The sequence below is a fragment of the Vombatus ursinus genome, unplaced genomic scaffold, assembly GCF_900497805.2.
Source record: "Vombatus ursinus unplaced genomic scaffold, bare-nosed wombat genome assembly UNPS02000577.1, whole genome shotgun sequence".
Lineage (NCBI taxonomy): Eukaryota > Metazoa > Chordata > Mammalia > Diprotodontia > Vombatidae > Vombatus > Vombatus ursinus.
In genome coordinates, this window is record NW_020940355.1 from 20,849,218 (window position 1) to 20,877,126 (window position 27,909).

At 37.5% G+C, this 27,909-nt stretch overlaps 1 protein-coding gene across 1 annotated transcript in view; it reads left to right on the top strand.

The window, feature by feature from the left end:
• The window catches only part of F13A1 (coagulation factor XIII A chain), a 156,118-nt gene that overhangs the window by 78,735 nt on the left and 49,474 nt on the right, over window positions 1-27,909 (top strand). Inside the window, exons 6-7 of the mRNA XM_027868322.1 lie at window positions 13,193-13,311; window positions 23,411-23,518. Of these exons, the coding sequence (XP_027724123.1) occupies window positions 13,193-13,311; window positions 23,411-23,518 (227 nt within the window). The remainder of the gene's footprint in view (window positions 1-13,192; window positions 13,312-23,410; window positions 23,519-27,909) is intronic.

The following is a 27,909-nucleotide window of genomic DNA, read 5'->3' on the forward strand; positions in this document are numbered from 1 at the left end:
CCCTCCCTCTTCATCTCTGCCTCCTGATGTCCCTGATTTTCTTCAAATCTGAGCTAAAGATCCCATTTTTAAGAAGCCTTTTCCCATCCCATCAATGCTAGTGCCTTCCCTCAGACTTTATCTCCAATATACAGCAAGGGGTCTTCATGAAGCCTCTACACAGAGAGAAGGACTTCCAGAGTAGATGTTGTGAATTAAACCTCGCCACACTCATTTCTTAAATGTATGCCTCACTACAATGATGACGTACAAACAATTAAGTTTAAGCTTTTTCCTCCCACGGAGGCTGTATTTCTGGAAAGGAGTGAACTAAGTTCATAGGAGAATGTTTTATACTAACGTCTTTATCATGTTATCTGAAAGCAGTAGGCAGTGCTCTCTGGGGACCCAACCTGCCAATTTGGGCAGAATTTGGGAATTCTTGTCATTGTTGTCATTGTCATCATCGTCAATCATTGTCTTCTTCTTCTTCCTCCTTCTCCTCCTTCCTTCTTCTTCCTTTTTTTAGAATTACCATCTTCTTCCTTCTTCTTTCATATTCTTCTTCTTCCTTCCTCCTTCCTTCTTCTTTCTTTTCTTCTTCTTTTTCTTCCTCTTCTTCTTCTTCTTTTTCTCCCCCCAATTTCATGTTAAAACAATTTTTAACATTTTTGAAGTTTTATGTTCCATATTCTATCCCTCCCTTCCCACCCTTGCCTCTGAAATGATAAGCAATCTGATATAGTTATACATGTACAATCATGTAAAACATTTCTGTATTAGTAATTTTGTACAAGATTCAAGAAAGAAAGAAAAAGAAAGTGGAAACTAGTATGCTGCAGTCTACATTCAGACAGTATCAGTTCTTTTTCTTTTCTTTTTTTAAAAAAGCTGGGACAATTTACTTGTTGTTCTTCCTGTTTTTCATTTTGATTTCTTGAAATATAGCTCTGAAAAAACAGGCTTTTAAAAGCCATTGTATTTTAAATGGAGCTACTTGACTCCACCTTAAAATTAAATCACTCTGGCCTTCATGGAATGGCCGATAATAGTCCCAATTCAAGCCTCAGTGACTCATTGTTTAGGTTTTGATAGTTTAGAGTGTAAATAGGAATTGTTTTCTGCTCTGCCAGAAACTCTGAGGGTCTTCTTCTCCCAGATTGCTATCTTTGGGGGTGATAAATTAGGCCATCTCTTGTCTCAACTCTTACCCAGCCTTTAATCACTGAATTGTGTAGCCTTAGACAAACTGAGACCTGGGAAAGACTTTAATTTAGAAAAGCCAAGGTCACCCATTGCATCTGGGCCATTGCCAGTCATCTGGACCTTTGTCTTGCCACTGGACTTCTGTGACTCTGGAGGACAGAGTGAGGTTGACAGCTTTGTGCAGCTCTGCCTCACATAAATCCAAACCCAGAACAAGTCAAGATATCACCCTTGTGATGGTATCAGTCCACTTCAAGAAAGAGAAGGAATAATAAGAGCAGTTGTTTACAAGTTGTCCCCCTCATTAAAATATAAACTCCCTGAGGGCAGGGACTGTTTTTGTCTAGTGCCCAGCACATATTAATCATTCAAGAAATGCTTGTTGGCTTATTTGAACTTTGTTGCCCAGGAACAAATAAGCACTGTCAGGCTTTGTTTCAAGGAAGGAGTGACAAGGCAGGAACCTGATTATTCTTACATTAGAGTACTAAGGCCTAGACCTATGGAGCTATGGGCTCCTTGCTTCAGCACTCTCTGATCCATGGTATTCTTCCACCTTTGTACCAGCCATTCCAGGACCCGTCTCAATTATGTCATCTACTGGGTTCTAGCTGCCAACACTGGCCCTCTATTTCTTGAATTTTCCCATTCCCCTGATCCAGAAGGATTTCTCACAGTTTCCTGAAAACAGCACATACAAACCACCTTCTTACATGTTTTAAATGAGAATTTATAATGATAGTAGTAGTTAGTATTTATGTGGCTTTTGAAGGTTTACAAAGCACTTTGTATTAATAATTATTATTGTTAATAAATTTTATATAATAATAAATTAACAATAATAATAAATATATCACTTACTATGTGCTGGGTACTGTGCTAATTGTTTTACAATTATCTCATTAGATTCACACAATAACCCTGGGAGGTAGGTGCTATTATTACCCCTATTTTACTGATGAGGACACTAAGGCAAAGAGAGGTTTAGTGACTTGTCCCGGGTTACACAGTTAGTAAAGTTAGTAAGTTAGTACAAAAAAAAAAAGAGGCTAGATTTAAACTCAGGTTCTCTCAACTCTAGGCCCAGTGCTCTATCCATTGAGCTACCTAGCTGCCTATCTTATTTGATACTCATACCAAACCTGTGAGGTAAGTGACATTACTACCCCCATTTTATAAATGAAGAAACCAAGATTCCAAAAGGTTAAATAACTTGCCCAGAGTCACACAGCTTTATTTACTACAAATAGGAGCAAAAGGGCTGGATGTAGATTCAGACTATTATTCTGACTGTGCAAGAATTATAGATAATTCTATATATTTTAGTAGATTTGAGGTACTGAATGAGCTAGATAGTTCATTTAGTCTGCTAGGAATCCACTAGGTAATAATAGTTTTCGTGCAACTATGACCCTAGGAAATATATCCATTCCTATCCACAACTTTTGTTTATTTATTCATTTTTATGTAGTTTCAATGGAGTATGGCTGACTCAATGGCAACGTTTTTACTCACAAATATTTGTTCTACAAAATAAAATTTTTTTTCCTTTAGATCTGAGTTACTCCCAGAACAGTAGGTGAAGTCTATTCAGTTATTCAAATGAACCCACATTCTCTCCTCACCTTAATTAGAACTCCAGTGTTTAGTGCTTATGAGTGGTAGCCTGGACTGTGAAGGCTCATTCTAAGAATGGCGCTGACTCCCAGGTAAGGAGTATATAAGTCAGCAGAATAAGAAGTCTCCACACCTGGGCTTTGTTTGGATGCTCAGTTATTTATCAGTTTCTTGCACCATTAATAACACTATCAAATTTGCATAGCTCTTCATGCTTTTCAAGATACTTTCCCATCATTATTTCATTGTGAGCCAGCCCACTCTTCAGGGTTTGAAGCTGGAAGTCCTAGCTCCTGCCTCTCCCATTCAATATCCTTTATGACTTGGGTCAAGTTACTTTACCTTTCATGACCTTAGTTTCCTCATCTATAAAATGGGGATGGAGGGATGAAATAATTGACCTCTAGGAGCTACAATTGTCATAATAACCCTTTGAGATTGATGGAGCATCATTAACCCTAATCACTGAATATTATTAACCTTATTTTACAGGTAGAAAAATAGATTCATTGACTTGCCCAAGATCACACAGAAAGCTAGAAGCAATAACTTGGGTCTCTGGACTCTTGGCCCAATGCCCTTACTGCTTTTTTTGAAAGTCAAAGTCCTTGGTTCCTCTGATTCTGTAATGATCAAAAGACTTGCCTGGAAATTTCCATAATTGTAGTTTCCAGGGCTCTAAACCAAGCTTGTGCAGAACCACCATAAAAGAAAAAGAGAAAGGAAGGTCCAAGTTGATATTCACGAGATCAAACAATATTTTTCTGTGCAAAGAAAAATAATGTATAGCATCAAGGGCACACCACTCCCCAAGAGGGTAAGTGCTAAATAAGGAAGACCTGACATTTTCTTTGTAGATGCTGTTCTGTGAATAAGAGTCAGATTTCTAAAGGTATTTGAATATGCTTGAAAATTCATTAAACAGCAAATCTGGCAAATGAGTACAAGTCAAAGGCATTTTCAGAACAGATATAATCTGTAATGCATGCAGCATGTTTGGTGGGGTTTAGCAGGTTTGGTTTCAGGGACTCATTAGACTCTAGGGTCAGGAGCACCATCTTCTAGTCTGTTTGCCTCCTTCTAGACACAATGGCCATTAAACCATTCTAGAAAGATGGGTGAGTTTGAAATTTCCAGAAAAGCTAACTCCAGAAATGCCATTTTTAATATGTTACCATGTCTCACAACTCCTACAGGCAAGATGTTGTTCCTAATGTCAATTCCAAATCCCTCCTAATGCAGCTTATCACCCCACCTGCTTAATTTCAATGATGAAAAATATTTTGCAGGCTGAACTCCTTTTTGTTGTCTTTCTCTAGTGATTCGCTCTCCAACTGCCTTTTAAATAGTTAATAGTAATAGCTAACATTCATATATATTTATATATGATAATATGTAATTTTTATTGTCATATATTTTATATATGTAGCATTTATGTAATTTATATTACATCAGTACGTATATGTATATATATGTATGTATGTATTTATATATATACCAGACATTGTGCTAAGGACTTTACAATTATTATCTCATTTGATACTCACAACAACACTGGGAGGTAGATACTATTAATATTCCCATTTTATAGATGAGGAAACTGAGGAAAATAGAGGCAGTGACTTGTCCAGGGATCATGCAGCTGCTAAGTGTCTGAAGCTGGATTTGCATTCAGGTCTTCCTGGCTCCAGGTCTGGTGTTCTATGCACTGCACCACCTGACTGTGGGAGATATGCATTATGTATTGTTTCCCCCACCCAACTATTACAAATCTCCTCATTCAGGTCTGCTCCCTTCAACCCGGCAAGTCAACCAGGCATTTTAAAGGGAATAGATCCTTCACTTTTCTATAGTTTTTGAAAAAGGCAAAGGATATTTCTAAGTATCTAAGAGCTAAACACACATCCTCCAGAAACCATGACTTGAAAGTTAGAGGTAACATGGGATCATAGCTAGAAAATGGAGCTTAGAGGTAGGAAAAACCAAGGTTCAAATCCTATCTCTGAGATATATTAGTTGTATAACCTTGGACAAATCATTTAACCTCTATATACATGAGGCAGCTTCCTCAAACTAATCTACTACATCAGAGAAGACCCTGGCTGTCCTTTGTACATCACCAATTAATAGGAGAAATCCCAGCAGCCTTCTGAACAATAGCTTTGGATTTTCTTTGATCCTTAAGTATATCTTGCTGGGATCCAGACCTTTAGGAAGTGAAAGACTTCTTAAATTTGTAAGAGTGGCTTACTTTTTACCTTAAAGCAGCATGTGAGTAAACTCAAAGGACTTAGCAACCAGTACCATCTAACAGACTACTCTCTCCATGGAGGTGATTCCCATAGTCAAATTAATTAAATCAGTATTCCTTTCTACTGTTCTGGTATAAATTCTAATTTTCCTTGGGTGAGTAGGCAAATGGCAATTTCCAAGACTGCCTGAAATCAATTCTATAAACATGTCCTAAAAATTTACAAGCCCACAATTTTATTTTTAACTATCCCAACATCTCTACAAATGGCAACAGTAAAATAAATGAGATCATCTTTCTTTACTATTTGCCTAGCATAAATTGTTAGCCACCCTTGGTGACTGGTTATTTACAAGATTGCCTGAAGATATTCTCTGGCTTCAGTGCTGCTCATGGGACAACATGATTTTATGCCAGTAGGGCTAGTATATTCGTCTTTGTACCAAGGTCACAATCAGCACCGTTGGTCTTTTTTTTTTTTTTTTTTTTTTTGGCATTCACTGTTGTTTGCCTCTACTGGCCCACCCCCCAAAAGTTACTTAAGACCCCTGGGGCCTGTCACTCTATTCCCATCCCACTGAACTATGGGAATCTTGTCTCCCAGCCTAGTTCTAAGGCATTTGGGAGCAGATGGAGAGCCAGTGCTGAGTCAGAAAGATCTAGGTTTAAGTTAGGCCTCTGATATATACTGGCTGTGTGACCTTGGGTAAATTACTTAACCTCTCAGAGCCCCAGGCTTTAAAGTTCCAAATCTTTAAACTGCAAAACACTTGTGGGAATCTCGCCTGCCTTTGACTATACCAAAGAAATCATCTTCAGAACCAAAAAGAAAACACCCCAAAACACAAAGCCCCTGAAATGTAGTAGTGCTTGGCTTACAAAACTGTGAACAACTTTGCTGGATCTGTTTTTGTTGCATGTTAGCTTTCTTAAGGCAAAGATGCCTTTCTCTCTCAGATCTTCACAAACAACTCAAAAAAAAAAGAAAAGATAAAAGACAAAAGAATTCCAGGGGTTAAATCACCAAGTTTCCACTTTTTTTTTAAGCCCATCAAACAAAGATTTTTGGAGTTTCCATAGTGATGTGAATATTTTTTACCTAGCTCTAGAACAACTATATTTTAAAGTGACAGATGTGCTTTACCCCTTCAATCTTCCCATAAAGTCAAGAAAAAAATTTAAAATTAAAATGCAGGCTCCTCTATTTGACTTTCTATGACTTGCCATGGATTCATGATCATGCCTGTCCATCTTGTGGCATGATTTAGTTGAGTGGCTGGAAGGAAAGGGAGACCTATTCTTGAGTCACAAAACTGCCCCCTGTCCCTGGTTTATGGCTTTGATTTATAATGTTCTATCAATAATAGCCCAAAGATACAAAGCAAATTCTTAGGTGTGGGAGGAGTCCCTTTTCCAAGTTTCTTTCAGTTTCAATTTTGTTATAAGTGTATGAAATCAATTCATAAGAGCAGAGACAATGAATAAGAATTAGAAATATATAGCCCTAGCTAAGAATCTACTACAAATGTGTCAAAGTGAAACCAAGTCAAGTCAACAAGCATTTATTAAGCACCTACTATCTACCAGACATTGTACTAAGTGCTGGGGGTATGAAGAAAGGCAGACACTGTCACAAAAATGGGTGATGACACAAACAAGCAGTTATCCCATAGAACTGGGATAAGAAGAATAGCCACGGGAGCTGACATTTTACTAGTGGTTTAGGGCTTATAGATGGCTTATGTTCTTTCACTTGGTCTTCAATCAACTTTTCTGAGGGAGTTAGGGCAGTATCATTATTCTGACTCTCCAGAGAGGTTAAGTGACATACACTCCCAAGCCTACACACCTCATTAAGGGACAGAACTGGATTTCAATACAGAACTTCCAAGTATAATTCAAGTTCTTCCTACCACAACTTCTAGACTCTAACTATATCTCCAGTTGATTTCTATTCCATTCATAGATAACTGTTTAATGTCATTTCACATACACTATTTCCTCTCTATGTACAATTTTAAAATTCCTTTTCACTCTTTCTCTTAATTCATACTCTATGTATATTTCAATTTAGCTTTATCTTACACTTTATTGAAAGTTTTTAAATCTGAAGTTAAATTAGTCATATTGCTTGTTGATCGGTTGATCAGAAAGTAGTCAATTTTTAATTAATGCTTCTTACTGTGTGACCTGGTGTAAGTCACTTGCCCCTGTTTGCCTCGGTTGCCTCAGCTATATAATGAGATAGAGAAGGAAATGGCAAAACACTCCAGTATCTTTGCCAAGAAAATGCCAAATGGGGTCACAAAAAGTTGGATCTGATTGAAAAAGACTGAAACTACTATGTATAAAGCATTGTTCTTAACCTTGATGATGTGAATAGCAAAGTGAGAAAGTCCCTGCTCTCAAGAAGCTCACCTTCTAATGGGGGAGACAGCATCGATGGAAGGTTTCAGTTGCAAGTCAGATGGAAAGGTCCCAAGGTCCTTAGTGGCAAAGCAGATGGCAATGTCTCTTCTTTAATGTCCTTCCCACTGATAAAATCATATTTATTTCTGATGTGCCAAGGACTTTGGTGGCAAGGACTTTCTTTTCTAAGTCTAATCTAACTATAAGATATTATACTAGGCCCTGGGGATATAAGGAAGTTTTCTTAATGATGCAATTCCTGACCTCTTCTAGCTTACATTTTCTTGAGCGGAGAGAGTAAAAGACAATAAATACACAAGAAAGTATAATAAAAGATAGGAAAACTCCTATTACCTCTAAGATAAAACATAAATTCCTCTGTTTGGCACACACACACACAAAAAAAACTCTTAACAATCTGGTTCCAACCTACTTTTCTAAGCTTATTGCACATACCTCTTCTTCCTGCAATCAATCTTCCAAGCAAACCAGCCTCCTTAATGCTGCTCACATTGGACTTTCCATCAGCAGTATCTGCTTTTGCAGATATAATGACTTCCAGTGCCTGAAATGCACTTCTTCCTTACCACCCCCTCAAGAATCCTGGTGTTCCTCATATAGGAAGCCACCCTTGACCACCAACCCCTACCCACCTTGGCACTAGGGCCCAATACCTGTTAATTACTTTATAATAACTCTGTATGTATTTTGCATTTAATTTTTGATGTACACGATGAGATGCTGTGCAAATCACTTGCCCTATTCGCCTCAGTTGCCATATCTGTTTAATGAGCTACAGAAGGAAACGGCAAAACACTCCAATATCTTTGCCAAAAAAATGCCAAATGGGGTCACAAAAAGTCGGATCTGACCGAAAAAGACTGAAATTACTACATATAAAGCATTGTTCTTAACCTTGGTAAAATAATAGCAAAGTGAGAAAGACCCTGGCCTCATGTGTACGTGTACATGTACATTCCCCCCCCCATTATTATATTATACGTATTATTGTATATATGCACATAATTGTTTGCATGCTGTCACTCTGATTAGAATATAAGCTCTTTGAGGGCAGGGACTCTTTGTATTCCCTGTGCCTAGCACAGTTCCAGGAACATAGAAAATACTGAATGTTCAGTATAGCTGGATAAATTATTTTTTTTCATTGATTCATTGAACTAGAGGGGATCAGGGAAGGTTTCACAAAATAGATGGTCAAATAAGAAGGAAAATGCATAGAGGGTGAGAAGCCTGCTTGTTAGCAAAGTTGTTAGCTGGACTTAAAGTCAGGAGAAATGTGGGTTCAAATCTTACTTTTAATCCTTAATAGTTATCTGACAGTGACTAGCTCACATCTCCTCTCTGAGCCTCAGATATAAAATAGAAATAATAATTCAATCTACCTCACAAGATTCGGTGAGGATCAAATGAGATAACATGTGTTGGGCTAGAAAAATATCAGTTATTACTATTTTCATATTATCAAGAGTCACTTATGTGTACAAAGGGGCAAAAAAAGAGGCCATCCTGGAAAAATAGGGCCAGAAAAGAAGGTAGGCTGATTGTATATATGTCAGTCAGCAAGCACTTACTATGTGATAGGCGCTGTACTGAATGCTGGAGATGTAAAGATATACAAAAGCCGTTGCCTCAAGGAGCTTATTCTCATGTGGGAGACAGCATTCTGTACATGCATCCAAGTTATATACAAAAGAGATAGAAGACAATCTCAGAGAGAAGGCCATTTAGGATGACAGTGGGTGGGGGGGGCAGGATGTAGTAGGAGAGATGAGAAAGACCTTCTGTAGAAGGCAGGATTTGAGCTGAATCTTGAAGGAAGCCAGGACAGAGAAAGGAGACTATTTTAAGCATGGGAGACATTCAGTGAAAAGTCATGGAGGCCTGCAGCATGATGGGTGGACCATTTCTATCAGGCATTTGCCTGAACAAGAGGCCCCATGGAATGAGAAGGGATGGATCAGTTGTGGTTCGAATTTCTGGAGGGGAATACACATATTGATGAAATTAACAGCTAAATACTGAAGTCATTTATGATGTTCAACTTCTGTTGAGTATATCTTTATAATGTAACAACTGCAGTCTTAGAGCTCTAAGTGACCTCAGAAGTCAACTGGTTTATCATCTCATTTTGCAGTTAAGAAAACTGAGACCCTGGGAGGTGGCATCCCAAGATGACAGTGAATTAGTGGAAGAACTGGGTCTAGAACCCAGGTTTCCTGACTCTCTCAGTCCCATGCTCTTTTCACTAGATCACTATCTGTTATATTTCTCCAAAGGGAGTCCTGGGTTTGCTGCTAGTGAGAAGAAGAGATGAAATGATTTTCGGTTCTCCTTTATTCTGTTGCGTTTACAGGTAACATTGAAGAGAAGGTAAATAGGCCTTTTGAACACATCAGGGGTTGGGCAAATGATGCTTCTATTTGCCTAAAGCTAGGCTGGATGAAAAGGGAGACATGGGGAGGGGATGGAGCAGTCTCCTTTCTCTTGCACTAGCTGGGGAACACAGGTTCCCTAGCACTTCAGGGAGATGGGAATGCACCCTGAGTTTTTAAAAGATGGGATAAATACTTTTGCAAGGGCAAAACCCTGCTGTGTCAATGTGAGGTATGCCTTTATGGTTAAATTATAAACACAATGGTGATGACACTCACATTAGTAGTGCCAGTTCTATTTTAAGTAATCTGACAGACATGTGAGAGTTTTAGTGCTTTTGAAATTGAATCCATATTCTTAGATGGGAACTTATGAAAACAAAGCCCTGTGGTGGGAAGAAATAATCAAAGTATATAGGCCTGAAAGGGGCCTTTCATAATCATCTAATTTTAATGCTATTTGTCATTCAGTCAGTCAATAAACATTTATTAAGTGCCTACTATGTGCCAGGCACTGTGTAATTCCCTTCAAACTTTCTTCAGGTTGCCATCATTATTGCCATTTCTATGAGTATCATGGCTATACAATATCTCCTTACCTTTTTCAAGATGACAGCTACTTTGACCTTTAATTGTTGATGAGATGGTAGGGAGATAAGAGAAGGGAGGTGCTAAGATAAATAATAACATATATACATATGTATATATACATACTATATATGGAGAGAGAGAGAGAGAGAGAGAGAGAGAGAGAGAGAGATCACTTTAATATTTATAAAGAATGCCAAGAAAAGATCAGAGGGAAGGCCAGAAAGAGGCACAGACAAGCAGGATAGCTTTGAAAGGTATGGATTGAATTTATTACATACTTTAAAAGAAAAACAAGTTGTACATAATAGAGATGAGGCAGCAAGTGATTTATTGGATAGAATGCTGGACTTCAAGTCAGGAAGACCTGAGTTCAAATTCTCTTCAGATACTTAGTAGCTGGGCAAGTCACTTAATCTCTCTAAGCCTCAATTTCCTCATCTGTGAAATGGGGATTAAAAAAAGCACCTCATAGGGTTGTTTTGAGGATCTTAACAGCTGAATTCATGGTCAGGCCCTGTGCTGCTCTAGAACCAGGACAAGATAAGAGAGGAAATGAGCAATGTTGATATGTTGATATGCCCTGAAGAATCAGCTTCATGTCTGTCTGACATGCCATATTTAATTCAATTGCCCATCATTGGGAAAGATTGCTCAGAAGTTGACATCTGTAATGTTTGGTCTTTAAATGTAATTGAAATAAATTGATACCAGAAGAGTTCATTGAATAAATACATTTTAAAGAAAAACCTGGAGAAAAATATTTTAATAGTTTGAGATGCATCATATCCCATTCTCTGCTGTCAGAGAAGGCTGGCAAAGGCATGGTGATTACCAGTTCATTGTCCAATAATCTACTTCCTATTTGAATATACCTTAAATGGGATACATGTTACAATTGATGTATTGTTCATACATATATATATATATATACACATATATATGTGTAATGACTGTAAGAATTAATTGTTATTGGTAAGCTAAAGGTGTCTCTCAAGATCTCCCAAAATTCATAAAATAATTCTTGGACCTATGGAAACCAGATGCCTGGGAAGAAGGCAAAGGACAGGAGGGAAAAGAATCAAAGACTTTGCTCATAGAAGCTGGACACCAGCAAAGATGAAATATTCAGATAAGTGTTTAGCTTACTCTGGAATGGGAAAAAAAAAGCAAATTAGGACTGGAATTAAATGCAAATTTTTCAGGGATATGGGGAAAAAGAACCAGAAACTGAGAATAGTCTATCTAGTCTCACATGCTTGGAAAGAAGAATCCAGAGCCGAAAGGGTGTACTAAGGTTTGTTACTAAACTAGACCAAGCTAGACTCATGGACTTGGAATCAAGTTCATACTTCATTTGTACTCTCATAGCACCCTCAGAGACAGGATTCATACCTTCCTGGTGTCCTCAGAGACATAATAAAGGCATTTTTATTATACTCAAAAAAATTCAGCCTGGTAGTGTGTTACAAAATGCTTACCATGAAGAGGGATACAAGCAAGGGTGGGATATATTCTCAAGGCTATAGCCACAGGAAAAAAGCCCCAAATCCTCCCCATGGGGCAGCCAGCACAGGAAGCCTGGCCATGTACACCTATATAGAAAAAGTGAAAAACAACTAACTTTCTTCTCAATCAATAAATCAATAAACATTAATTAAGCACCTAATGGGAGCAGCTAGGTGGCACAGTAGCCTGGAATCAGGAAGACCCATCTTCCTGAGTTAAAATCTGGCCTTACACACTTACTGGTTGTATGACCTAGGGCAAGTCACTTAACTTTGTTTACCTCAGTTTCCTCATCTGTAAAAATGGACTGGAGAAAGAAATGGCAAACCATTCTAGTACCTTTGCCAAGAAAACTCCAAACTGGGTCATGAAGAGTCAGAAATGACTGAAAAACAACTGAACAATAACAAGCACCTACTATGTGTCATGCACCATACTAAGTATTGGGGGGAAATAGGCAAAAGATAGTCCCAGCCCTCAAGGATCTTACAATTTAAGTTCCCTATCAAATGGACACCCTGAATGATGGAGTTGCCTTCTAAGACATTGAAGGTAGTCACATGGCAAGGATGAGGAATGACGAAAAGGTAGGCTTAGTATTCTACTGGTATCCATAAAATGTCAAGAAAAAGTGACATTTTGGATAGACCCTTGTGATGCACCCATGGGAGGACCAAGACAAGAATCACTCTTACAGAATGGACAAGACCAGATGGGTTACAAGCTACATAGCTGGAAGGAATATACAAATTGATGAGATTATACATTTATTCTTAATATTGATGCTTTGATGGATGTGTGATTTCTTTGGCCACAGATTTGTTTTAAAAATCATCTGTCATTCAGCTGTTTTCTATTAACATTAATAGGATAGAAATTGTTCTTTGATCTGTGTCGCTGATTTGGAGCTGCTTCATAGAATTCTGATTTTAAAATTGCTGGTGCATAGTAATCATAAAATGCTTGATGAGACATGGCAATTTAATTGTGCCATCCTGAGCACATGAAGAAGAGTCTGGACTTGTCAGCATTTCCCAGCATGCCTCATTTACATTCTGATTTTTGGTGCTGATTGTGCTCACTGTTGATTCAGATTCCATAGGAGAAAATGAGAGCAGACTCTATGAAGTAGGGACATTTTTTCATCATATTTTTCATATTCCAATTAAAAAATGAGACATTACTCTAGAGTAGTTGAAAGTGGCTTAGTAATGGCTATTATGTTTAAACCCTTCTGCAGAGGATGCTGTGTATCTGGATAATGACAAGGAAAGGGAAGAGTATGTCCTGAATGACCTTGGCATTATTTTCCATGGAAACTTCAATGACATAAAAACTAGGAGCTGGAACTATGGTCAGGTAAGCCATTTTGAACTTTATCATCATCTTTCCAAGCATTTATTTAAACCCATGGTGCCCAGCCTTTTGGGACCCCTTTTTAATGGCCAAAAAAAAGTTGTGGTCTCCTACTTTAGAGTAGTTGGAGTATTCATATCTGTTTATTGAAAAAAATGCAATCTCTTCAAAAAACTATAATGCCCTAATGAATTTGTGATCTCAGTAATGTGGATATGCCCAGAAATACAGATTTCTATCCATCCATGCCTGGTTTTACCTTCACCATCCCTTAAGTTTATCAAAGAGGGCCTACCCAATATATGAGGGGTCTTCCTCACTTTTTCTGAACATCATGAGAATGCCAATGGAACATAGATAACCAATAGACTATCCATTGATTATGCCTCACCCTTGCCACCTGGACCAGCCCATATTTCTTGATTGTGCATTTCTTTTAGGAAGTCCTTTACTCTTATTATTCTTCACAATTTCTCATTTACAGAGTATTGCATCCTACCAATGCTCAACATGTATCTTACCGTTGCCCTCCAGACAATCTTCAATTTCAATTCTTCAAGGACTGTAGTGTTCCATTATGAACCCCATAAACCTCAACATAGTATCTATCGATTCTTGTTTGCATTTTATTCATTGCAGCAGCATATGCATATATTTTAATATAGTGAGCCTAGATGTGCAAAAATGGGCCACAGGAGACACTCCACTTGTATAGTGTCTAACAGTAAGTATAGATGAAATTCATTGCACAGGAGAAGAGCCATCTCAGGCCCTAGAGTCTTAAAGCTGGGGTTTGCATAGGCCATGCCAATGGGGAAAGGTTCAATGAGATTTGTGATCTTATACCAGAACGGCATCAATCACTCTTCTGTACTGATGGAGGGTTTGATACCCAAAAGGAAAGCTAAAAAGAAAAATACTGACAGCCTCCTCATGACCCTGGCTAGGGATTTTATGACTATCTCAGGTGGTGATATCTTCTCTGGGATGGCCTAGGGAGTGTGTCTTCAGGCAAAATAGGAGTTCAAGAGGGAAGTGGTACCAAATTATTTTGTCTCTGGGTAGAGGGGAAAAGCAAGTTTCAGAGATAAAGAAGACTAAAAGGCAAGAAGAAAAAAGACAACCTGTGGAAATTTTGGAGTTGTCAAACATCCCTATTGTCAAAGGGATGCCTCTACCTTCTTCTACCCTTTTATTTCTGCCATTCTGAATTCTCATAGGAGAAAGACCTCAAAGTATTCTTTTGTCTTACCATTTCTCTTCCAAATTCAGTCTGGTTTTGCAAACATTTATGTCTTTTCTACATAGAGCACCTATATACCTATATAAAAGGTCCTTTTTTCCGTCTGTTACCAATGGATTTAAAATTTTATCCTACAAGCAATAAAGAGTCATTGAAGACTTAATCAGGAAGAGGGGGTGACATGGACAGATATTGTTTTAGGAATATCAATTGGATAGCTTGGTAGAGGTTAGATTGGAGAGGGGAGAGGTTGGAGGCAGAGAGAAATTCAGAGGTTATTGCCAAAATCAAATCAAAAGATGATGAAGGCCCAAACCAGGGCAGGGGTGGGTGGGATAGATGCAGGAGATGTTGTTGAGGTAGGACTGACAAGACTTGGCAACTGATTGGATATTGAAGTCAAGGGAAAGTAAACAATCAAGGATTACCCTGAGGTTGTGGATTGGGCAACTGGAGAAATGGTGATGCCATTAACAGAAATGATATAGGTTTGGAAGACAGGGGTAGGTTTGGAGAAGTAGAATAAAATAACGAGTTCTATTTTGGATGTGTTGAGAATGAGATATCTATGGGACATCCAAGTGGAGAATAGATCGGGCAAGAGAAAAAGGTTAAAACTATTATAGGTATAATGGTGCCACCACAGATTGTCACTCCTGCTTTCTCACAGTAAAGGTGTGTAAGCACTCTTTGTCCTTGTTACTTTCTACTTTTCCCATTCTCCTGAGGAGGATTTATACATGTATTTCTCTTGATTTTTGCCTAGCTTTGTAAAGCAGTCCCATATTTCTGTCTCTCATGACTCCTCTTATTCACTGTTTTCTTGACTATTAATACATGGTACTCTGTAGCTGGTATATTTAAGACTCTGCTTTGTTCCTTTTCTGCATAAGAAGGTTGGATGTTGGTACAAAGGATTATTAAAGAAATCTTTTGTGTCTTGTTGGAGATCCAGATTGGATTATAGAGGTGGGAGGGATACTCAGTTTTTTCTGGCCTGCCATAGCTTATAAGTTGAGCTTACCTATTGTTTCTGTTTTAATCCTTTAAAAAATACTGAGCTACATGCTGTCCTATATTTCTATCTGATACTTTATTTCTGCATGTTTCATAGCCCAGACCTCCACTTTTTTATATGAGTATACAACATATTTCAGGTACATTTAATGGATTGAATAGACTGTTATTGGACAGGCAACCTAACTACTCTTTATGAAGTTCCTTTGGCAAACTATGCTTAGTTTCTTTTTTTAAAAAAATAAATTTGTTGATCTCTTTAGTTTTTTACATTAGAACTTCTTCCAATATCCCTGCCCCCTTAGCCTTACCATATAGCAAATAATATTTTTTAAAGAAAAAAAGGGAAAAATCATCAAAGCCAATCAATAGATGGAAAAAGTCTGAAAATAAATGCAATGTTGCACATGTGTGAACCTCCCACCTCTGCAAAGGAGGGGTTTGGGTATCTTCCCACTTCTCTTCTTTAGGGCCATGTTTGTTCATAAAATACACTTGGTTTCAAACAATTCAGGTAAAAAATATAACCATTTTTAGGACATAAATTAATCATAAATTGATGGATTGTCTATATTATCAGCAAAGTCTACATTAAGTCAATTAAGAACATAGCTTTTTATGGACCATTAACACAATGTTTCTACACATGAATGCTACTAATTACAAATGAGTACTATCCCTGTATTAAAGCAGTAACTGTAGTTCCTCTAGTTAGGCATGTGTTGTTAGCATCTAGTTGGATTATAACTATCTGCACTTAAAAGTGATGAGTATTTCTTTTTTTTTTTCATTACAATTCAGCCAATTCACTAATTCAGCCTGAAAACCTTTACCCCTCAAAAATTAGATCTAATTAATGAGTTTTAGTATACTTCTCTAGGAGCACACACATTTCAAGAGGGAAACATTTTGTAGCAGCAACAAGAGGAAAAATAAATAGCTTATGTTGCATTTGTCAGAAAGTTTTGCTTGAGGGATAAAAATCAACAGCTAACATCTTCCAAAGGTGAGACATAGTTTTGTCTTTGATGTTTGTGTTCATGAGTAATGTTTTAAATAGTGCTGCTATCTGTGAGTGTGGGTGTGAGAATAATAATGAAGATCTACCTTTGACCACTGCTGCTCTCTGTGGCCTAGAGTCACTGCTAACTTGAATTGAATGCCCCATGAAGCTCAACCTATAAAGATACTGATGGTGGTTTGAAAGTCTTTGAACTCAGTAAGCTACAAACATCAAGCAAATTCCTGAAGACAGATGTCCAGGAGCTGGTAGATGATTTTAGGTTGTAATATTGAATTTGGAAAATGCACACACAATGAAATGAAAATAAGGATAAATTATTTTGCAGAACTAAAATAGTCTTATGAGCTGATAAGCCAGAAAAAGACAAAGATAATGTGCCAGGATACATCAAGGAAACCCAATACATGATAACTTGCATTACTAATAGAGACCTTGTTTTCAAATCCTGCTCTCTGGGCAATACATTACCTATTCAGTGTTGCTTTAATTACCAATAATCAATAAATTCGATTTCCCATGGGAATCAGTCAATTAACAAACATTTATTAAGCACTTACTACATGCCAGGCACTCTATTAGGTTCAGAGAATACAAGTAAAAAGATTGAAACAATTCTTACTCTCAATGAGCTTATATTCTATAGAAGGAGACAACATGTAAATCTTGAAGGATTCTGTAAGGCACAAACGAGGAGGGAGAGCATTCCAGGCATAGGAGATGGTTATCACAAGGACATAGAGATGGGAGATGGAATACTGTGTGTGAGGGACAGAGAGAAGGTCAGTTTAGCTGTGTCATAGAGTGTGAGAAGGGAATAATGCATCAGACTGGCAAGATAGGTTTATGCCCATTTATAAAGGGCTCCAAAAGCAAAAGAGAGGAGTTAATGTTTTATCCTAGAGGTAATAAGGAAACTATTGGAATTTATTGAGAGAAATGACATGGTCAAATTCATACTTAGGGAATGTCATTTTGGCAGCTGCTTGGAGGATGATCTGGAGAAGGGAGAGACCTGAGTCAAGGAAACCAATCAGAAGACTATCCTCATGCCCATCCATCCTCCACACAACACTTTTGTTGTCAATCTGCATGTCTCTATGGATTCCAGACCTCCCTAAAATCTTATGCCTGTAGGATCTGAGAGCTGGTGGGAATGTAGTCTAGTCTAACCCTTTACCTATACCAAGAATACTCTCTACAACCTCTCTGATAAGTTGTCAACCAGTCTTCATTTGAATACTTTCAGTGATGAGGAATTCACTATCTTACAAGTCAGCCTATTCCACTCTCAGAAAGCCCTGGTTGTTAGGAAGCTCCTCTCTGTGCTGTACTGAAGTCTGCCACCTAAAAAACTCAGCTCATTGATCCTAATTCTGTCCTTTTCTAGAGCCACATAGAATAAGTCCAATCCCTCTTCTCCCTGACAGTCCTTCAAGTATTTAAAATCCCTTTTATTTCTCCTTAAGTCTACCCTTCTCTAAGCTAGATATTCTCAAGTCTTTTAACTGTTTATCTTATCAGATGTCTTTAAACTCCCTTACCATCCTGTTCTTTGGATTCATTCCAATGGGACTAGTACAGAGGTGCTCGTCAGTTCCCTTCATCTGAAAGCTGTGTTCCCATGAACACAAGAAGCTCAAGTTTATAATATATTGTAATGACCCCAGTAGCTTCCCCGCCCTTCTAAATGATGATGCCCAAGGGAAACTCAAAACCCCTACATCTGCATTAAGACATACATCAATAGAGCATTTTTCTTTTTTGCAACAACATCACTCTGTTGACCAATTAAATTTCCAATCAACTAAAACCATAGGTCTCTTGTCAAATGTGTCTCTAATCCTACAGTTTTTTTATTCCAGTGAAGAATTTTAAATTTATCTCTTTTAAATTTCATCATTAAATTATAAGTATGCTTCCCTTCATCCAAGTTATTGATAACCATTTCATTTAGAAGCAAAAACAAAGGGCAGACCCTTACACCATGCCTTTAGTGATTGACATTAGTCTACTCTTTAGATATGGGTATGAACTTTTCTGAGATAATTATCATCCAACTCACATTCCTCCATCTATTAACAAGAATATCTTGAAATACTATCAAATATCTGGCTGAAATCCAGGTATTACATATACTAGGTAGGTTTAGTTACTCAGACAGATCTGTGATTCATTCATTTGAAAGTTTCCTTCAGTGGTACAGCTCACAAGCTATCAATACCTACCCATCTTGTGTGACTCTTATGTGGGCTTCCCCCAAGTTCACCACACAGGATCCATCCAATGTGCTGGAGGTCAACCTTGGCTTCTCCTATCATCACAGTAACACCCCAGGAGTACTCAGGAAGTCTGCTTGTCATCTCTGCTCCTCATCCCATGATTATCCCATTTTCTTTCCTATAAATTTTTCCTGATAATATCTTTAAATCTCACTCTTCTTCAAATTAACCCCTTTTGTTATATGTTGTAGCCTACTCACTCCCACGATGTGCCTCTCCATTGCCTTTTATGAGCTAGATATTTTTAATCCTTCTGACAACTGTGTTACATGTATTGAAAATATACAATAAAGCCAGTAGAATAATGTCATTAAAAAGATGAACTTTTGTTTTTGGGAGAAACTTGGGGTCAGTAAAGGAGCTTTGTAACTTCCTGAAACCAATCTAGGCCATTCTTCTCCTTGTACGTTGCTATATCCATCCCAAACATGGGTACTGGTAGAAAAGTTCTAAAGACTGTCCATCTAAAGATTGTCCAACTGGATATTCTAATCTTGACAGTGGATATTTTTCATCCACTTGGTCTTTCTTATTTGGATAGTCAGGCCAAACACTTTTGAGTGGCTACTAATTTCTTCCAGGAAGCTCTGTATTGTTCTAGGTTTGATACAACTAAGATAATATTATCTGTAGATAGGAACTTCTATCTGTATGATGAAATAATTTTCTGTTTATATGATGTGGAAACAACAACAGTAACTAATTTAGTCAATCTGTTCACTCAAAAAATTTAGTTAAATAAAATTTGGGTAATGTAGACTAAGCCAAATAGCCTATTGTTTGACTGATTTTTTTTTTCACTTTCCAACAGAATGTTGTGTTACGAAGTAGATGGCTCCACTGACTCACTTGTACACTTGATAAACTAGTACAGTAATCCACTCCTGCATTTCGTGTTTTGGGGTTCATGCTTCACTGGTACATTAATTGGTTCCTTAAGGAAGGATTAAGCATCAATTACTCACACAGTCAGGCTCAGATTACAGACATAAGCATCTGAATGAATGAAAAATAAAGCATAGATGACAAGAGTGCAGGGCAAATGCACTTTCATTGATTAAACTGTGAGCTTTGACACTAGCTTGATGACTGGATGTAAAGAGAAGCCTACTTCATTACACTGGTGAAAGTGATGAGTCACAGAAGAAGGCCATGGGCAAGGGGAATCGGGGCTGAGCAAATGTGAAATCTCATATGTATATATATATATGCCACTGTGAAGATAATAGACACAGACCCCAGGCAGTCTTTGCTGGGCTTATGATTATTTAATAACCAGAGAGACACAATTTGGTCTCATGCAACCTCTGCATGCAACCTTGCTAGTAATTTCTGGTGACACCCTATCCCAGTAGGCCTTTTCTTTTCTTCTCTCTCTTTCTCTGTCCATTTTCCCTCACTCTTATCTATGTCCCTTATTCCTCAAGTTTTTTTCTACTTTCTCCCTCTAGTAATTCAGGCATAGATAGTAATAGGTCCAAGTACGTGCTTTACTCTCACTGAGGACTCTTGGGACTTGAATTGGCTAACATAGCTTATAATGGTTGTTGCTTTGGATGAATTGGGATATTTGGGTTATTTTTCTGGGTTTGTCATTAATTTTCTGTGGACCCTGGCCTATCAGCACTCTGAAATCCTCCTCCTTTTCTTTATCTGGGACGCTCTTCTCTTCACTGGTAACTCCCTCCTAGGGACCACCATTTTAGAAAGGACTCTATGTATGTTTCACCCTACCCACTCCTGGAATGTCCTTTCCCTGTTATATGTTGTCTTCCCACATTAGAATGTAAACTCCTTGAGGTGTTTGCCTGTATTTTTTCACTAGTGCTTAGCACAGTGCCTGGTACATATTAAGTGCTTACTAAATGTTCTATCTATCTGACTGTCTGTCTACCTGTCCACCTTCAACAAAATAATGAAAATGGGAGTAATTACCAACTGCTTCTTTCACCAGAGAAACTGAAGATTAACTGAGATTCATGAATCACACTTTGAGCTGTAAACTTCATTGGATGGCAAGCACTGTGTAATTACGAATTATTGTAGTACTACAGCCTAGACACATGAGATCATTGAGAACCTCGCCTTAAAAAGAGCTTTGTGCTAGTCCCATGGGAAATGACTCTAATCACAGCTTCTAATATGATCTCAATTCTGAGCTATGTACCAAGGTCAATCCCAAATGACTATTTCTCAAAACAACAACAACAACTAAACTTAAGTCTATTGAAAGGAACAAAATAATATTATAGGAAATATAACCAAAGACACATGGGTACATTGATCAGTTGAGGGAAGGGTATGGCTTTATTCTCTCTGTGTTTTCCCATAATTTTGGAGATGATGGAATCTGAAAGCCTTGCTTTTAAAAAAAGAGCCTAATTAGCCTAATGTGGAATCAATTAACAGTATTAACTACCATCTCCAGCAACTTTTCCAGCTGAGCCTGGTCTTATGACTTTCCTTCTCCACCCAGATACACAAAGATAAACAGTGTCCTCTTCCCTCTCCACAGAGCATTATTTTTGTTCCCAGTAATGCAATGGCACTTGTGTGTTATGTCCCCATCATTGAGCAGTATGTTTGGTCACAGTAAGTCATGATAAATGTATGTTGAACGAAATTTACAAGATGCATTTTGCTCTGACTCTGACCCACAGGGAGACATACAAACCTACAGAAGATCAGCTGAGTAAAGAATCTTAGAAACTATAGGTGAGGTGGTCCCTCAGGGTACAAGGTTCTGCTTGGGTAGCCTACTTGTGGAATCATACAGTTCCCTTCCAAAGTAATTTTCTCTAGCTTACCAAGGCCTGTAGATAGGAGATAGAGGCAATAGCAATCAAATCACCACCATTAGACAAGTTCCCAATGCTGGTTGATAAAGCCCTCATTGGACTTCATTCTGCATGGGAAATAACTGGTGAGCAATGGCACTCTATTAGGGTCACTTGAGAAATTGCTCTGTTTACTTAAGCTCTAAAATGTTCAAGTTATGTTAATTTGGTGCTATTAATTATACCAGAATAAGAGTTTGGCCTTCTGGGAAACTTACAAGGTAAGTTACAAGTCTGTGGATCCATGTTTCTGGTACCCAGAAGCATTTTCCTTTTGTTAGTATCAAGAAACTTTGCCATTAACAATGGCTGATGTTGGAAAATGGCTTTTAAGAAACCAAGGAACACAAATTCACTTTCCCAATGACTGTAGAAATTCAAAATCAATGAAAATCAATTAAGAAAAGGTACACTGGAAAGAGGAATGGAGTCAGAATACCTGGGTTCAAATTTGACTTATTTTAACTGTATATATAACCTTGGGCAAGTCATTTAATATCCCAATGCTTCAGTTCTCTCATCTGTAAAATGAAGAAGTCAGGTTAGACAGTGTCTAAGATCCCTTGCAACTCTCAAATCATGGTCACTATGGACTAAATAGTCATAGCAGATTTTGTTCCTTGAGCAAAGCTATTCCACCCACTCAGGATGTGTATGCATTACTGCTGGTAGGAAGGTCATAGGATTCACAGATGGACAGGACATTAGGGGGTAATCTAGTCCAAGTCCTTTATTTTATCGATAAGGAAAGGTCCAGAGAGGTTAGTGATTTGCACAAGGTCATACAGATAGAAAGAAGCAGAGTCAGGATTTGAACTAAGATCTTCTCATTCCACTACTGGTCTGGTCCTCTTTTTGCTACTCTACAGTACACATAATAACTGACTATCATGATACTAGCTATTGCCTCTAACCATTACAGTATTTTCTGTTCCTAAGTAATTTGTCCTAAGCAGATTGAATTGTATTATTGGGCATTTCCTTTGATGACAAATTCTACTCTATCTAGGTCTATCTGTCTTCCTGTTGCTGCTGGGACCCATCTTGTCTCAAAAGAGTAGAAGCCTTAGACTTTCATGATCCAGTTAAGCTCACTTATTATTTCAGAATGCAATCTAAATAAGCCAGAAATTCTTCAGAGTGATATACCTAAGAGTCAGCTTATTTTTAAAACTCACAAGGACTCATGTCGTTTTTGAGGTTTAGGGACTTTAGTAAATCATTCCTTGTTTAGCCTTGGGCATTGTAAGAGACTTGCTTGAAGAGTCCTCTGAAATGAATAGGTCATTTTCAGAAAGACTTAAATTTCATGTTCATTTAACGATTGGGCACTTTTGTAGTTATCTTAATAGTTATGACTTAGTATGTTACTCTTTTTAGATGTATTAAGTTTTACATACAATACCTTGCACATAGTAGGTACTTAATATTTGTGGGATTGAATATGCTATTTGTCTAAAAATATCATTATCACCTTTCATATTCAGGCCCCTAAAACTGCTTTGAAAATGAGAATATTTTCCTCCTTTTCATCAGAGCATTTCTCACTAAATGTGGGTGATTAATATATGTTTTAAAAATCTAGGTTTCCAAACATTGGACTAAAATACAGTTTTGCTTCATCTATTTTTAGGCAAAGAACATTTGCTCTGTCGAATGGATATTAAGCAGTTTAAATTTTTTTTCCTTTCTTACTGCATAGTTTGAAGATGGCATCCTGGATGCTTGCCTATTCGTAATGGACAAAGCACAAATGGATCTCTCTGGACGAGGGAACCCAGTGAAAATCAGTCGTGTTGCATCTGCAATGGTAGGCAATAAATATCGGTGATTGTAGTGTATTGGATGTGATTTCTTCGATCTGATTTAGAATTGCCACTTAATTAAAAGCTATTGAAATGATGAAGAACTTCTGGGTAAACTTTTGGTTCCAGTGGTGATTACTCTTGGCATTTTTTGAATAATGAGTTGAAAAAGGTGATCTCAACTATTTCATATTCCTTATATTTCAGATGGCTGAAGATGATGATTAAATAATCTGAACAAGTGATTCTTAAAAATAGTTTGATTCTTGTGTCAAATGAGATCACGTCAGTACCATAGACAATGGCTATAATCAATCTGTTGCATTGTAAAAGGTATAAGGATGATTATTAATAATAATACCCAGCATTTGTATAGCACTTTAAAGTTTACAAAGTACATTTTATCCTCGCAACAGTTATATGAGGTAGGTGCTATTTTTATTGCTGTTTTACAGATGAGGAAACTGAGGCTGAGAGAGGCCAACTAACTTATCCAGAGTCACACAAACTAAGTGTTTGAGGCAGGATTTGAACTCAGGTCTTCCTAACTCCGAGTCTAGCATTCAATCCACTGGCCACCTAACTGATGCAGAAGAATTATATGACATTATCTCTTTGAACAGAGACTTTTCTAATCTAGTTGTAGACATGAGACATGTGTGCATTAAACGATTAACCAATAAAAAATGATGGAAAATAAGGTGCTGTTTGTGTGGGAGAGTGTCATCACGTAGTATAGTCCAGAGAAGGCCATCTTTGAAATCAGGAAGAATGGATGCAAGCCCTCCCTCTGATACGTAAGATATTTGTGACCATAATCAAGTCACTGAATTTCTCAGTGCCCCCAAGCAACTCCCTACAATTACATGAGTTATATCTGTATGGCAAAGTGAACCTCCACGTTGGGAGTTCCCCACACCAATTTTATAAATTGTGCATGTTTCAAAAGGACTAAGGTGTGGATTAGAGTCATCAGATTACCAATCTACAGGGATTAATTAGGAATTAATTAATAATTAGGAATAAATCTGCTTCTGAAAGGATAGGTAGGACATTTCTAAGCTTGACTTATGTAAACTTTTCTGATATTTTGTCATGCTCTCCCCCTACTACACAAACCCCAAATCCATCTTGAGGTAGAAGAAGCCCCATGTCTCTTCCTCTGCTCCCCTCAATCCTATTTGCAGTCTCTACTTCTAGCTGTTCAGGTACTTACATTTTTTCAGGAAGGTTAAGCTCAGAAGTTATTTTTGTGAATGCAAGTATAAGCTACCCAATAATCACTTCTTTAAAGCATTTATTGAATGCTATGCTGAGCCCTTTTTAGAAGGAATTCATTAGCAATCATTCCTACACTCTAAAGGTTCTCATTCCAAGACAGGTAGCAATTATATGTCCTAACATGAAGAGAACGCACAAATGAGAACCAAACAAGGATTGAATAGAGGGTAAACATGTATTTTTTCTAAGTCAGGTAAAAGAGAAGTTAAATATTTACATTATGGTCAGGGGGAGGATAAATAAAGCACAGGAGAGTTTTATTTCTGCTCCCTACATTAGTCAAGGAAAAATTTATGGAGGATGTGTAATTCAGAAGGTGCTTGAATGAAGAAAGTAGAGAGGTTCTGGAAAAGTGATTGAGGCTTAGCAAAAATGGGGCAGGAATGGGATGATAGGAAATATATTCAGTAGCAGAATACCTACTACCCTGTGAGGTAGGTGCTATTATTATCCCCATTCTACATTTGAAGAAGATTTGGCAGACAGAGGTAAAGTGACTTGCCCTGAATCACATATCTAGTAAATGTCTAAGGATTTGAACTGAGGTCTTTCTGACTCTAAGCCCAGAGCTCTATCCATTGGGCTACCTGGCTGCCTCTAACTAGGAGTGCGTGATGGTAAATTGATTCTTCCTCAAGCTTTCTTCAGATGATATTCTTTAGCTGAGGAAACTTATTCATAGACATCGTGAATTTTTTTATTAATTTAAAAATTACTATCTTATGCAAACCACTGCAATTGGGAAGCAAACATCAAATGATCCTAATACTACATGCAGAGACACTTAGCCAAGCTGAAACTCTGAGGCTTAGACCAAGGAAATAATCCTAATACAAACTATACATTTGTATTAATCACACAAAGTCAATGAAGTTCCAGGCTGGGGAATTTAACATTGCATCAAATTCAATTCACGGATTTCTATCTAGCAGTGGGTGGAACTGGTTTGGAAACATTATCACTGCCCTGAATTCCTCAGACAAGACATGTTCTTCAAAATCAGTCCAGCCTGAAAATTTAAAATATTGAAAATATTGATATAGCACTAAGAATGACTTTTTTAAAATTGAGAACATTTCTAATCATCTTCCTTTTCTTCTTCCTTTCAAATTCTGGGTAGTTTTAGTGAAATGAAGAGAAGCAGACAAACCTGCAAACTTCTCTGTAATGGTACATTCCCTTTATCTAATGCAGAGAGACTTGGAAGTGAGCCTTGGAATGTAGGTGCAAGATGAAACCCTAGGTTTCCCTTCCACATTGCTGGGGGTTGGGGGTGGTTAGGGGCATGGTGCCCCCTTGATATGGAAAATCCACATCAAATTTTTTGGCCTTTCCTTCATACCAGAGAAGAAGTTTGAATTTTTTCTTTTTCTTTTATGGGATGTTTAGAGTACCTTATTGTAAAATTTGGGTTGATATTCTACAATACCATACATATGTTTTATGCATTTCTTTCTAAACTTTTTCAATGTTGTGTGTCATCTGCAGCTTTTGCAAAACTCCCCTCAAAATTCCCATTTAATTTCTTATACCAACCCACAATATATTGAAATCATGATGGGGAAAGTCACAATGTGGAAGGGATAATTGTATATCATGGCTGGGCAAGTCCCTAAGCCCCTCAGCCAGAGTCCCACCTGGTAAATGGAGCACTGTTCACTTTCCTCACAGACAAACTTGAAATATTCAGATGATGATTGTCTCTGAGGCAGCATAGAGAGGTGGATGGAGTCATGCGTAAATCAATAATATCTTATTAAACACTTACTATTTTCCAAGCACCTTGCTAGGTGCTGGAGATAAGGACTAGACCTATAGTTTTATTGGAAGGGGTAACTCCCAGGTGAGGAAATTCCCTTTACCAAAGCAAGAAGGCAACTCCTCTATAACTCAGAGCAGTGGCATTAACAGGTTAGGTAACTTGTCCAGGTGACAGAGCCAGTATGTGTCAAAGACAAGACTTGAACTCAAGTCTTTAGGGACTGCTTTCAGTCCACTTCTTCACATAGCCTTTGTGTGGTAGGCCCTGGAAATTTAAAAACAACAACAACAACATTTAAGTTTAAATTTATTTTGGTTTTAATTTATGGAATAAAACAAGCATTTCCATAACATAGTTTAATAAAAAAAATTTTTTTTTAAAAATGGTGGCACATGAAACTGCAAATTATTGTGTACAACTTGCTATTCCTTTTAAATACATAATAAAATTATATATAAATTTCTTTTTCTTCTTTTTTCTTCCCTTCCCCCACCCTAGAGACGTCTACCATTAGACACATATTTAATTTCTTATTATATATATGTATATATTAATAATTAGGAATAAATCTGCTTGTTAAAGGGTAGGTAGGACATTTCTAAGCTTGACATATAAGCTTTTCTGATATTTTGTCATTCCCATATATACATATAAGTATACATATACATACATATATATATGTGTATACATGTACATATATGTGTATGTAAAATCCTATACATATTTCTATTTATCAGTTCTTTCTCTGGATGCAGGTAGTGTCTTCCTTCATATGTCCTTTATTGTTAGAGTATTTATAATAGTCTTATCCCTAATATTTCCTACCTGGGGGACCCTGAGCAAATAATTTAATCTCTGAGTCTAGGGCAACTTCCTAAAATCTATTTACTAACTAATAGGAGGACTGCATATTTAACTACCCCAGGCCAACCTAGCTAAGTTTGGAGAGGTTCATCGTCAGAAATGTGGTCAGCAACTGAAGAATTTTCCTTCTTGGCCACAGTCATTCACAAAGACTTCCTGATAAAGCATGGAAGAGCCAGCTGTCTGTGTGAGAGGAGTGGATACACATATGGATGAAATATCAGATCCTTGAAATGCTGATGTAAATATTTGCATTTACCAAAATATCATAAATTAGATATGCTGCCTGGTGGTTGACTAGCGCATCATACTTAAGTTCCCCTTGGTCAAAGGAAGAGACAATTTGGTTTTCTTTTCACAGTTGGTCCAGATGCCTTAGTTCCTGAGGCCTAAATATTTGGCTTCTCTTCAAAACATTTGGAGCCTTTTCCTTGTGGTTTTCTTTTCTTTTTTTTTTTTTCATTCTGTAGTACAGTAAATTCAATATTT